The following is a 14556-nucleotide window of genomic DNA, read 5'->3' on the forward strand; positions in this document are numbered from 1 at the left end:
GGCATGGTCATGCTCTGCGTGTGCACACTGGACAGACATGAACTGTTTGGGGTCAAAGTTTGAGGATAAGCTCTTTAGGACCAGGTGAGAATGAGATACTACTCACAAACTAGTAATAAATATACAAAGCAATGATTATTTTATCTGTTGTTCTGAAAGGGGGGGCACAGACCTTGGCAGTAAGGGTTAAAAAGCCTACCTGGCTCAGTGCTTTTCATTCTGTGTAGATGGATTCGCTGCCACTTCACCAGTCTTTGCTCCTTCCTCCTCTGGAGAATTAAAATACACCTCCCCACATAATGCAAGCAGGCACACAAGCTGCCCAGGAGCACAGTCCAACTCCCCAAACTACTAAATCACATTTGCTGCCGCTTCTGTGCATGCAGGAGGGAAAGTAATTACCAGGCTTGGAGAGAGCTTAATAGGAAGGGGGCAAGACTTTTAATAGTATTTTTCTGTGTAAGCACAAACATCCCCAAAAGCTGTGGCTGAGTTATAGGAATACAGTAAGCTTGCTGAGTAGGCAAGTGCTGTGTCAACAGGTAAAAGCTCTCAGTCCTGATAGTTTGTGAGCAGGGAAAGCGATCCATCAGCCTGGGCCTCACAAAGATAACTCCTGAGTTACTGCAAGGTGGGAAGAGCAGCTGAGAGGGAGCTGGAAGGGGGAAAGCTGCTGGCTACCAAGAAGACTTTGAGTAAGGGGAATGCTAACTGCTGGGGTGAATTTTCAAAACCCTCCATTTTGGATTAAAGTGTATCTTTAAGCCTGTTGCTGCCTTTCACCCAACCTGGAAATGCAACTCAAGATAATTTTAGTAATGAGGGAATATAAAAAATGATTTTTATTTGAAGGCCTTTAGGAGCAGTTATGGAAAGCTGTCCACAAAATCCCACTCCCCCCCAGAGGTGAGTACACATTTATAGGTTTTAGGAAATCAACATAGCTGATAAAAAGCCCCAATTAGGAGGACAAGTGGTGGTGCAATTCCCCCCCAGGTCAAGCCCCTTCTCAGGAGCCCCCTCTTCAGCACCAGTTGTGCCTTGTCCATGAAAATGTATCTCAAAGAGCTGTTCTCAGCCTTGGTTCCCAGGAACAACCAAGATAGCACTGGGCCTTGTACCTCCTGGGGCTTGGAGCTCTGGAATTTGTTTTGTCTTTCAGCTTGGGGAAAGACCATGGAAAAGTACTGGGAGAACTAGCCACTAATACAGTGGGTGACAGAGTTACAAATATATGTGTGAAAAATACAGAGAGCATAGAAAAAAAGGCAAAACCCAAATGGCATCACCGTGAATCACCTGATTTTCAGCATGAGTTGGGCCTTTGATGTTTTTGAATTCCCACCCTTAATCTCTGGGCAGGCTCTGGTACAGCAGGTGCTGAGCTCTGGGCATGTGTGATTAGTCCAAACTGACTTGTCTGCTTGCAGTAACATTAACCACAGTTGTTACCTTTCCTAGAGACAGAAATCCAGCTGCTCTCAGTGTGACTCCTCATGTGCTTGAAATGATGCAGCCTGCTGAATCGAGAAGCTGATCACTTGGGCCCTAATCCTGCAAATATTTACCCATGGGCTTTAGCTCTGTTACTGGAATAGTCCAGTTGACTTTGGGAGATGACACGTATTAGCAGTGCTGAGCACTTGCATAAGGCTTGGCAGGACCATAGCTCTGGTCCTTTTCAGATTCCCATCCATGAAATGAGTTAATACCCTGATAGGGTCCCTTTCTCTGGAAAGGTTTGGGTTTGGGGTCACTTACTTATTTAATCAAACAGTTATACTTGAATTTTTTATTGTAACCAAGGAGCTTTAACACTTTGAAGGAGAAAACTTCCCATGGTCCCTGCTTTGACAAGCCCTCAATCAAACTGGAGAAAAATATGCCCATACTAAAACAATAAATAGCTCAGATTACACAGAAAATTACCCTTCCAGTTCTACAGCTCAACCTTCTCATGTCAATTGTCAGCTGAGAGCAAGTATTTCCAGTTCAGCAGCTCAGCCACTTAGATCAGGAAGGGACTGTAAAAGAACAGTTAGACCTTATCAGTTGTCAGAAAACTCTTTAGTGACTTGATTTTTCTTTATAAAATGTAATAACTGTCAGAGATAAAGAATATATCTCTCTTCCCAACTGGCAGCCAAGGGTAGCTGCAAAGGGCAAGCAGCACGGATACTCATAAATGTGTGATTACAGGCCTTTCTACTGATGGAGAGGGAAATATTGATGCAATATTAGTCATTTTTATTGGCTTAATATTCTTCTTTCATAGCAGCATATCCAAACTGCTACATCTTTCTTCACACACAGTCATTGTCCATCTAAGATGCACTGCTGCTCTTTCCATTTCTAACGCAGCGCTCTCCAGCTCCTAGCGAAAGGCCAGAACATGAGGGTTTGCTGTTGTACGTTTTCCTTGTCGATCCATCCCTGCCCCTGGAAGGATTGCTTTCCAACTGCTATCCAATAGCTCCCTCTCCTTCTCTATCATCTGCCCTGTTTCAAGTGACAGTCTTTCAGGATGGCAGGGGCCTCTTGAGACGTGTTTTTCACTGTGAGTAGAACAATGTGGTCTTCTGTCCTCCTCAGGGCATACCAGGATCTCATGATGATAGCCCAGGGAAAGTCTGTGTCATGGGAACTTGTTTGTGAATGCAGAAACCCAAGGTGTTCTTTAAAGGGAAAAGAAAATAGATTTTCAACCCTGAGTCTTGGGATGCGGGTGGTGATTGCTGACAGAGAGACTTTGGGATGGGCAAGTTGAAGGGAACTCACCGGTGCTCCTTTAAAAAAAAAATTAAGGCAGACAATATCCTTGGAACGAAACTGTTTTCAGTGTCTGCTTGACCTTCTTTTGGGCAAGAAGTAATGCTGAGACCAGGGAACAAACTGAGAACATCACAGACTGAGACCAGATTAATCAGCTATTCCCTGGACTGGACTAGCCAGGCTGAGAGAATGGAGAGGATGCTCCATGGGAAAGAGTTCTCTCTCTGTTTAAAGTACTCACTCATGAAGTTAAGATTCCTTTTTCTCCATGGCATTTCCGTTCCTGTTGGGGCTGTTTCCACCATTAAGCCTAATTACTTAGCTTTTTATGTGCTATCCATTTCTTTTCATCATTTTAAAAACTTCAGTTGCCATAACAACATAATGCAATCAGTGAAACATAACAGCTATTTTCTGTAGTCAAGGTCTGTGCACTGTCAAGGATGTGAGCCATTTAAGCAAATCTTCACCATCCCCCTTCCTCCCTCCTCTTTCTCACTCTCTCTTTTTCTCCCTAAACAAGCTCATAACAGGAAGAAGAAACCATGAGGAATAATTAGACACAATAGCAGAGCAAATCCCAATTGTACTCATGCAGTCTTGTCTAATGAACTTCCAGCACTAATCTTGGAAGTGTTGATGTGCCTTTTTAATCACTTTTTTGATGTCATAGATAGATTAGTTGCAGCAGGACCTTGATAATCTACACTGGAGTCAGGAGACTCAGAGCCTGTTCAATCTGGAAAGGGAAGAAAATCAAAAGCATTACATACTTTGTTAATTTCTTTCTCATTTGTTCCTCATTTTTAAATGCTTATTGAGAATATATGTCCATTGTACCATATTAGTAAATAGAATGGTGTGTGTTTTGTAGATTCATGGAATTTAAGCATGAAAAGTCATAGCATCTATTATTAAATCATTGCTGAAAGGCTGGGAGAAACTGCCACATTTTTGTGTGGGTGGTGAGACTTGCAACAAAGCATAGTATAACTGCTGGGCTTCTACTGCACACATACATAAAAAGCAGTCTGAAAATAAATCTGGCAGTCTGGTTCAGTGCTATTCTAAGCAGTGTGAATATAAGATCTATCCACAATGTCTTACTCACTCCTTGACCTCCATGAAGGCTTTCCTGGAATAGTAACGAGGGAGTTCTGAAGCCCAGGATTTGGCTTAAGCAGCCTCTCTCCAGCAGAGGACTGAAGGCTGTGCTGTGCCCTTACGGAGCTCATTTGCCACGGGCAGAGCCTTCTAATGGTGTCAAGTCGATCATTGTCTGTTCACTCTTTCCACTTGTCTGTTTGTATTGCAGCACCTTGTCCAAGCAAAGGAAGAATGTCATCAGCTGTGTCACCGTGCATGACTCCCCCTACTCCGATTCCTCCAGCAACAACAGCCCTTACGCCGTGCAACATCGCACAGGGCAGAATAATGGGAACAGCTACGACACCAAAGGGGTTCCAGAGACTCACTGCAGTGGGAACCCCCGAACGATCATCGTGCCACCACTGAAAACCCAGGCCAGTGAGGTGTTGGTAGAGTGCGATAGCCTGGCACCAGGTAAATTGCACCTCTTCCGTCAAGAAAATTAGTAAGAAATAAATGATTTATCTTGGAAGAATCTCATTGTTCAGTTTCATTTTGTTTGTTTGGTTGGTTTGTTTTCCAAAGAAACTGTGCTCCTGCACTTCTCTCAAGTGACACATCTGTTCTTGGTAGCCATATCGCATTATTTATGTGCCCTGGATCACGCAGGAGTTGTGGGGCAAGTGTCGGTCCCAGTTAGTTCTGTACAAACCCAAGAACAGGATGATGCCTTTAGCTCAACATTTGACATGAGAGGCACCCAAATGCAAGTGTGAACCTTTGCTGCCTTGCCTTTCCATAGGCTTTCTTTAAAATGGGTAAGCTATTGAAAACATGTGTGAGTTTTCATCCAAACTTGTTGACGTTTCTGGGAGGAACATTTCCCCAGGATCTTCATTGTGGACTGCTGAGGTTTGCTCATCCAGAACCTCTGCAATGCTAGATAGTGTGATGTGTTGAAAAGGGTTTTATGGTGGAAGTCTGGCCCAAAGCAGTTGCCTTTGAGCTACTTGGCAGTCCTTGCTTTGGATGCACTGCTGGTGAACACAAAGGCTCAAAAGGTGAGCTCCCCATCAGCTCCTTCTCCCTCCCTTCCCACTCACCTGACATTAGGCAAGCCAGGGCTTTTTTAGGCTGTGCACACCATACTTTCCTTCCTCTCCTTGGGATTTGTACCTGCGTTTTACAGTTCTGCGGGCAGAACATTGTCTCATGGTTCTGAAGGATCTATAAAGCCTACTCCAGACCTGCTTTGGGTCAAGTTAATCAGGTCTGCTGGTCTGCCTCTAGGATAACAGGCTGGTCATGTATATCAAGCCCTGCTGAGGTATTCTGTTAATTGAGAGAAACAGTTTTCTTAACCTGCTTCTGTTGTATGTCTCCTCCCAAAAGCCACTCTGGAGGAGACTCGGTGAGGAAAAGGTAGGGTGAGCAATTAAACAATGTCATGTAAGCTACAAATGTGTTTCCTTTCCTGGCACAGTCACCACCAGTCACCACTCATCCTCCTACAAGTCCAAGTCCTCCAGCACCGTGACCTCCACCAGCGGTCACTCTTCAGGGAGCTCGTCTGGAGCCGTTGCCTATAGGCAGCAGCGACCAGGAGCACATTTCCAGCAGCAGCAGCCTCTTAATCTAAGTCAGGTAAGTCAACCAAGACTGGTTTTGGTGGTGCATCATCCAGCTGTTACCTACCACTCCTCCACAATGGGCTGTCCTGTTCCAGTCTAGGGATAGTTGGATCCTGTGTTGTGTTTGATCAACTTGTTTCTACTGGATTGCAGACCTTGATCTTCCAGTTCAGGCAGCAGGGGATAGTGCAGATCACACCCCTGAGTGTGCTAGGGGTACTCTTCCTGTGTGTTCTGAAGTCTGATGGTCTAGTAGTGTGAGTGGGAATAAGGTGAGAGGGGAAATGCAGTGGCTCAGCCACTGCAGTGGAGCAGGAGCATGTAGGAAGGACTGAATTCTCCTTAGCTGTAAGCAACCATGGGAAGAATGTCTTCCAAGTGAAGAGAGTGCATGAGCCTGGCTGTGAGACTGGGAGAGAAGTCTCTATCAGGTGGGACAAGGCAAAGCAGAACCTCTATGTAAATAGAGCTCATGTAATGAGCTTGATTCACCCTGTGATAAAGCTGGGCTGAGATCTGGACAAATCCCATTTCTTGGCAGCATGAAGGTCTTGAGACGTTTCCCAATCTGTGATCAGAACTTGCAGGGAGCTCCCCCAGAGCTGCAGGAAATAATGCCCTTTTCACATCCTGCACCTAGGGCCTCTGTCTTCCCTGAGTTGAGAAAAGTAGGGAAGTTACAGCTCAGTTACCAGTGTTTCAAGAGGAGAAAGTGTGGAGAGCTCAGAGGACAGTGCTGGTACGCACCCAGAGCTGAATGTAAGCAGAACTGTTTTTTAAAAGGAAAAATAGTCTGGTGGAGACGAATGTCTGTTCTCCTTTAATATGCAGAGGAGATTTTAAAATATGAACAAATTTGAAATAAAAGTGTGTGAAAATTGAGGAAGTGGGCAAGATGCTCTTTGGAAGAGTTGCAGGGGAGTGTGACTACCTTATTTCCACAATAACAGAGAGTTAGACACAGAGAGTACTTACAAAAGGATGAAAATATTTGGAAGAATAGAAGGAAATAGCATGGAGCATTTTCCTTCTTGTCTTCTAATTCCTGCTTTATAAGTAATAAAATACTATGACTACAAATGACTGGGGAAACTCCTTACATTTTTGTGCAGTGCAAGAAAACAACTTAGAAAATCCCAGGGGGAAAAAAGTACATTGGTCCATCCCAGTGCTAGAAGTTTCCTGTGCTCAAGTAATTTTAGCTGATGACAATGAGGGCACCAGGCACCTGCAGGATCTAATCAAGCTGAGGATTTTCTCTTTAAAAAATAACCTGGTTATTTTTACTAACCAAGGAAATCATTAACTGCAAATACCCAAACTGAGCAAAAATAAATTGCCTGTTCCAGGCATAGTTAGGCAATTTCACTGCCCTGAGCTATCTGTGCACCACAATTTGTCATCAGAGAGTTCACTAACAGAAACCACTTATTGCCTGAGCAACTGGACTGGAGGAAGATGTTCCTGGGAGCTGGGTATCCAAGGCTGTGTCTTTCAGTAGCTGTGTCAGCAGGTTGTAGCTCAAACCTGGGGCCTTGCTGACCTTCTTGGGGTCCTTTTGGTCAATGGATGAAACAACAGGGTCTTCGTAGGCTTGTGAGGGACCCACTGCTGTCACTCCTTTCCAAGGGAAGACTGGCAATGCTGAGGGTGTCAGGAGGAGCTCAGGAGACTTTTCTGAGGTTGTCCTGGTATTGCAGGGAGGCTCCGAGACACTACTGAGGAGATAAAGAGCCATCTCTTGTCTTGTAACTGCCTATCACTGTTGCTGTCTTTATCCAGGGCCAGCAGCACATCTCGACCGACCGCACAGGGAGTCACCGGAGACAGCAAGCCTACATCACTCCAACGATAGCTCAGGCCCCGTACTCTTTCCCGCACAATAGCCCCAGCCACGGTACAGTTCATCCCCACCTGGCCGCGGCTGCCGCTGCTCACCTGCCCACCCAGCCCCACCTGTACACATACACCGCCCCCGCCGCCCTGGGCTCCACGGGCACCGTCGCGCACCTGGTGGCCTCGCAAGGCTCCGCCCGGCACGCGGTGCAGCACACCACCTACCCCGCCAGCATCGTCCACCAGGTCCCCGTCAGCATGGGCCCGCGCGTCCTGCCCTCGCCCACCATCCACCCGAGTCAGTACCAGGCTCAGTTTGCCCATCAGACCTATATCAGTGCTTCTCCAGCCTCCACAGTCTACACTGGATACCCACTGAGCCCCACCAAGGTCAACCAGTACCCTTACATCTAAACACTGGAATAAAGAGCGAGAGACGCACCCATCCCGGGGGGAATGAGGCAGCCGCTTTTGTATTGAAGAACATGACAAACTAACAATGCAATGGGAGGCTCGTGTGAAACTTGAACAAAGGAGACTTTAGGAAGAAAAGAAAAAGAGGAAAGAAGGGGGAAAACCAATTCTACAATTTTTATTTAAAAAAAAAAAAAAGAAAATGGAAAAAAGAACAGAAAAAAAATAAACCACAAAAAAAACCAACCATTCTGCACCAAACTAGAGAGAAAGAGAGAAGGAGAAGGACCCTCCAGCGGGTCCTGTCTTTTGAAGAACTTCACCAACAGACTTTTAAAGGTTATTTTCATCCAATAGTGAGCTACATTTAGAAATTTGTTGTCCAGAACACCTAAAATTAAATCCGTTAGGTTTTTAATCCTGTAGGTATATGGATTAGGGATTTATCCAGCATTTCAAAGGGTTTAAACAGCAGTTTTTGTATCCTAAAGTATATATAGATTCGGGGAGATTTGTAATGGAAAAAGAAAATGAGTAAGGGAGGCTGAGGGTGGAGGACAAAACATTGTCCCAGTGCTCTAAATTTGGACATAACACTGCTAACACTTAAACACACCTGGGCAAAATAGGCCATGCAGCACTGGTTGAGAGCGGAAACAATGGGAGTGTTTCTCCCTCTACTTGAACACACTGGATAAATCCCTGAGAAATGCTATTCCTAAACAAGATCTCTAATAATGTATGTTGGATTTCAGTTGCTTTTTTTTTTTTTTTTTTAGGGTTTTTTGTTTTGGTTTGATTTGGGTTTTTTTGGAAGTGTTCCTTTTCAATCCCTAGCCATTTTAGTATAGGAGGAGACATTTTAGCTGCCCCTAACCCCCTGCCCCCAGCCCCGGTAGAATGTAGCACTATACAGGTCATACCCCTTTTTACTCTTTTATGTTGAACTTCAACGATACCAATAGACTATTCCTCAATGTGATTGCACAAAGAAAAGTGATATAACATAGGCATGTAACAATGTGATTGTCCAGGTGTGTGTGTGTGTGTGTGTGTGAGTGCAGATGCTGCCTTCTCTCTGTGGTGTGTTCCTCGGCACAGCCATTACAACTGTCACAGTCTTAGTTTTACATCATTCCCTCGTAGTGCCTTACCAAACTACAGACGCGGTTTAAGGGTTTACTTCCACTGGTACTCCTAGAAACTGACTGAGGCTAGTCGGAATTTACTCTCAGCTCTTTTTCTTTCTTTTTCTTCTTCTTCCTTTTTTTTTGTTTTGTTTTGGGTTTTTTTTGTTTTGGTTTTTTTCGGTTGTTACTGCCGATTTTCTCCTGCTGGTGGTGTTGGGTTTTTTTCCCACGTCGTCAATCGTAGCTCACTTGGCGAGGTGTTGGGGAGGCTCGTTGGGGTCAGAAGTGCATATAACTGGGGGTTTTGTCAAGCACTGGATGGGCTGGAAGCAACCAGGCCAGCTGTGAGGACCCAGAGGGTCTGGGGACTCATTTGTGGACTGGTCTGTTTTTGTCCTGTTGAAATAGCAGGTTTCCTCCCTGGAAACTTAATTCTCATTCTGCTGTTTGCCGATGTTCTTGATGGAGTGGGAGTGGAGTGTCCACCCTCATCATCAGGTTGTCCTGGTCACGTGTTTGAAACGGGAACAAAAATTTAGTCCTTGATAGGGGGAACACTAGTTTTTGCCAACATCTCTCACTGTATCTGTTGATGAGAAAGGGTCATGAAAGGACTGGAGTCCCAAAGCAAACATGAGAAAATCCAGTTGAGAGAGTCAATCTCAGGTTTCTTAAGTGAAAAGAGTATTGTAATACATAGAGCCTTACCCACTCTAACATAGCTGTGACACTGTGTGCCTCCCCTCCTCTCTTTTCACCTACACCCTGAAAAACTGCCTGCAGTGGCAGAGTGACCCTGGAACTGGAGAGCAGGTTGGTCCTCCACACCAAGGAATGCTACATGGTCATTTTGTTTTCCAACAGTTTCTACAGAGAGCCTTTCCTGTCACTGGTTTTGTTCAGCGGGGAGTTTCCCTGGTAATTGCACTTGCACTGGTGCATCAGTACCATCATGCCTGTGGATGTCCTGAGGAGGAAGGAGAGAAAGGAATTTGATAGAACGTTTCCATGAAAGCTGAAGTCTATGGGACTGCTCAGTTCCACTCTACATTTCCTTGTAACTAGAGCATGAAGTAATCAGGTGTTTTGCAAGATGCTGGAAAATAGCAGGTTTGTTGGCAGGGTGGTGAGGGATGGGTTCCCTGAGTGGCAGTGAGGAAGAAGGCTCTCTCAGGTTGGAAAAGCTGTTAGAAAGACAAGCACAAATATATTGTTTTGTGGTAAGTGCTTGGCTCGGCTAGAAGATGAAGATCCTGCTTTGCATAGGCTGTTCAGCAAGGCTATTGTCTTCTGGCAAACCACCAAATAACGTTCCTGGTTGCCAGCTCTGGTTCCTGGGCTACTCTTGCACAGTTTTCTTCTCCTGCCTGTCCTTCATTCCAGCTCAATATACTGTAGATGAGGATGCAATCTCCCAGCAGCCTATGCACCTTACCCCCGCTCTTTTGGAAAGACAAGTCCCCTTTCATCTGAGGCAGGAAAAGAAAGCCCTGCTATCTCTCTTGCATTCCTCTCCTCTCTCACCAGTTTGGGAGCAAGAGCGCCATGCTGCTTTTGTCGTGAAAAGGAAAGATAATGTTATTTTATTGTATGGTTGTTATGATTATGATTATTATTTTATTATTATTATATTTTACTCTGGGTTTTAATTGCACACGCATTCCTTAAACTTTGTGGGGTTTTTTTCTCTTATTGTTGTTATTGTTGTTAATTTTATTTCTCTTCATCGGTGGCATTGGAAGGGTTACTGTGATTGTGAGAACTGCAGGAGGAAGGAGAAATGAGATTATTCCGATGATGAAAACTCTGCCACTAATCTGAGGGAGTGGGACCGCTCAGTGAGAGTGGTTACAGCCTTGAGGAACAGGAGTTATCCTCTGGGTCACATCTGCATTTCAGAATAAGTCCAGAAATATTCATTCAGAGGCCAACACCTGACAGCAGCTAACATAATTATCTGTCAAGAGAGCTGGATCAAAGATAGGTAAGGACCTTCATGCCCCGGGGTCCAGCTCAACATCCCTTAGTTTGAAAGGATGTTTAGATAAGATTAAGACTTATTCATGCTCCAAGCCATGATCATTGCGCCCTTGCAAAAAACATAAGGCCACACTACATATTAAGGGTTTGGTTTTCCTAAAGGAGGACACAGAGGGATGGCTCTCCAGAAACTGGGCTATCGAGGGAGCAGCAGCAGAGCCGCAAGGGTGGCTCTCAGCCCCATCACTGGATAAGGCACACTGCTGGCACACACTGATGGCATTAGCTGGGTAAAGCATAACTGCAGACTGGGCAGTGTTCCTCATCTGCTCTTCCACTCTCACTGAAGACTAATTAGGTGTCCACAGGCCAGGATGCTTGGTTTGATTTTTTTCTTTGTTCCTGATGTAGATTTTCCCTTCTTCTACATTTATTTCTTGTGGAATTTTGTTATGCTATTCTGGTTGCTACAGTTTAGGTATTTATGGTTTGATTTGCATCCCCTGCTTTTTTAGAATAGGGGGAAGCAGTGACTGAATTTAAATTCCTTTGAAAAATTATAGAGACTTCAGCAGAGACTAAAAGTTAATCATGCATTTGAGCGCTTTGCAAAAGAACTTCAAGTTAAATATTTATGTATGTGCTCCTCTGGCCTAAGATTAGCCAGCGTGGAAAGTTGCAATCTCAATCAAAGTAATGTTTTACTTGTATTAATTGCATTTTCCCTGTGTATCCATCTGGCCTGCTCTCCCACATGGGATAAGATCTGATTCTGGAAGGTATTTGGCAGTGGAACTGTTACAACAACACAGGCTGGCAGAGAGAAGGGTTACGCTGCATGACAGAGGAGCCAGCTTTCAGATTGTCCATCCTGGAGTTGCTGGTCTGCCAGACAGTCATGGTGATGGGATGCTGATTACAAGAGATGCACAGCACAGCCATTGGATTGCTTTGATGGTGCAACACTGTGTGAGAGCTGTGTTTTCTGGTGGGTATAAGGGAGCTGAGCAACACCTTTTCCCTCACACCTGTATAAGGGAATTGTATGGATGAAGGTGTCATTGGTCACAGGGGAAACACAGTCATTTCAGCAGAGGAAGTAAAAGCTTTGCATGCTGTCAGTACCACACACATAATAATAGCCAGCTGGTTTTGCTTGCAGAGTCCTTTGGAGAGGAAATGGGATTGGCATGGTTTGGTTCAGTTGGTGTTCCTTGTGTGCATGGAGTAAATGGTGTGGAAACTTGAGGGGGTAGGAGAATGTTTAGATACTGGAAGTTTTATGAGTGGCTTATGGCTGGCAGGGTGAAAAACTAGTTCTTTTCCCCATCATGTGCTCTTGCATTCTGCTTGTGCAGGAAGTAGAAGGGAGCACAGACATTGTCTCTCCTCAGGAGGATGTTCTGTTGCCTCCTATGAGGTCAGAATGCAGTGAGGAGGGTAGAGAACCACTAACAGGAGCGGACTGGAAAACCCAAATAGAAGTGCATCTCACTGTAGAGTGGTCAAATCCAGTCATTTGAGAGTGCAAATTCAGTTGCATCTTCTCTGGCAGGTTTTATCTGCTTGTACCCAACAAACTGGGCTTCGGCAGGTCTCTAAATCTCTCTCTCTAGTAGTTTTGGTGTAATATGTAAAACATTCCAAGAAAGGGACTCTTTTGACTGTGACATTTTTCCTTTTTTTTTTTTTATACATTCAAGAGATTGTGTATTGTAATTTGGTTTGAAAGCAATTCCATTGGCAAATTTGAAGGGCAATAAACCTGTTTTTTTCTTTAACCAAAGATACTTTTTTTTTTTTTTTAAGAGAGAAAGAGACTCCCATCTACTCCAAAAATTAAATGAAGCCACGAGTTATGAGCACCAGACAGTGAGGATACACCATGGAACTCAATCTTTCCATTCACTTATTTTTTTATTTTTTTTTCTCTCTCTCTCTCGAGTTCCTGACATCTTTTCAAGTAGCTAGCTTGATGAGCAGAGAAATTCACACTAAATATTGCTGCTATCCTAAACTGTAGGGGATGTCAAAAATGTTTTTCTTCTCTTGTTATTGTTCATATTGATTTAACTGTTTTAGTGGTGACATTGCGGTGTGCAAATGGTGAGCTGTATAGTGGGGATAAGCTTCTGGATGCTCTGCATGCTTCTGTAGTGTCTCCTCTGGATTTAGGACACTGGTTTTGTTCTGTGGGTTCATAAAATCATAGAATATGCTGAGTTAGAAGGGACCTATCAAGATCAAGTCCAACTCCTGGCCCTGCACAGGACACCCCAAGAGTGACACCATGTGCCTGAGAGCATTGTCTGAATGCTTCTTGAACTCTGTCAGGCTTGTTGTTGTGACAGCTTCCCTGGGAAGCCTGTTCCAGTGCCCAACCACCCTCAGGGGGAAAAACCTTTTCCTGATACCCCAAACAGTGATGCCATGGTCAGGCCAGACACAGCTGGGCAAGGGTGTTGGACTTAGACTTGTGTTCTTCCATGGCTTTGTAATCATTAGAGATCTTCAGTGCTACTTGTGGGCCAAATCCTGGATACCTGTATGCAAGGTCTGCTGTGGGTAGGCAATACAGACAGGAAAGGTGTGGGAAGGGAATGTGTTCCCTCTTCCTGTTAACATAGCAATGTCCCTGACATTGGTCCCATTTAATGTGTGAGCATCAAAGCAGTTGATCTGAGGTCCTGGGCACTTATCTATGTCACCCTCCTGGTGCTCCTATGAGAAGGACCTGTGTCCAAGGTACCTGGAATCCCCAGCTTACTTCTCAAGGCCCACTTCTGTGCCTACAAATCATTTTTCTCCCTCCAGACATAGGGAGGAGATGTTCTCTGCTGCTGAGGTTCCTCCACTGCCGTACTCCAATAAAGCTGCCTCTGATGACGGTGACAATTTCACCCTGGGTTGAAGATGCTAAGTGAGGTGCTCAAAGAAATGGTGCCAGTCCTGTTGTTAGTGGCTGTGCATAGACTCCTTGCAGGAGTACTGCACTGGATAAGAGGAGCTGGGCTTTCCAGGCTGGTCTCCATCCCTCTTCCATCCTCACCACTAGCTGCGTGCATATTGCTGTGATGCCACCATACCCACCAGGCGCCCCAGGCACACAGCAAGACCCACAGCAGGGGTGGCCCCTGGAAGGAAGGCCTGGCAGTGTGCAGAGGAGCTCTGCTCACAAAGACTCTGCGCTCAAGGGCTCCTTGTCCCCTGTGACAAATGTGATCGCTGTGAGGGACCCCAGAGGCAGTGGTTACCTGTGAGGAGCTGCTGATGCAGGTGGAGGTGTGAGAACCGGTCTGGAGGCAAACTGAGCTGAGTTCTGCACGTGTCAAATGCTTTCAGTGGGAAGACGTGGTTTTAGAGCATTTGTGTGTGTTGAGAGTGAAATCTGAACGATAGATTGGCTTGGTTCTTCAGAAGTCTTAGGAAGCATACTAGGAGGTTTTGCATTCGGCATTTGTGGTTTGAAACTCCTGTTTCTCATTTACGGGTTAGCTTTGTCCTTCCAGTTTTAGCAGTGCTGCTATAACAGACTATTCATGTGTGTTTGAAGATAAAGTTTTTGTTTTTAATCTTTTGCTTATCATAGTTAATCTAAGAAAGGCAATACTAAAGGTATATTTTTTTCCAAAAATGATATTTTTTACTGCACTGATAAATATTGTGACATCTCTGTTCTTAACTCTTTCGCTGTGAGGGGAACT

At 44.9% G+C, this 14556-nt stretch overlaps 1 protein-coding gene across 4 annotated transcripts in view; it reads left to right on the forward strand.

Moving 5' to 3' along the window:
* Positions 1-12658, forward strand: part of HIPK2 (homeodomain interacting protein kinase 2) — a 131863-nt gene extending 119205 nt beyond the window's left edge. For all 4 annotated transcript variants that reach the window (XM_033514228.1, XM_033514230.1, XM_033514229.1 and 1 more), the window contains exons 13-15: positions 4088-4335; positions 5345-5505; positions 7275-12658. In XM_033514228.1, the coding sequence (XP_033370119.1) occupies positions 4088-4335; positions 5345-5505; positions 7275-7742 (877 nt within the window). In that variant the 3' untranslated portion in view covers positions 7743-12658. The remainder of the gene's footprint in view (positions 1-4087; positions 4336-5344; positions 5506-7274) is intronic.
* Positions 12659-14556: the final 1898 nt, after the last annotated feature.

Source organism: Parus major, chromosome 1A (genome assembly GCF_001522545.3).
Source record: "Parus major isolate Abel chromosome 1A, Parus_major1.1, whole genome shotgun sequence".
NCBI classification, from domain to species: domain Eukaryota; kingdom Metazoa; phylum Chordata; class Aves; order Passeriformes; family Paridae; genus Parus; species Parus major.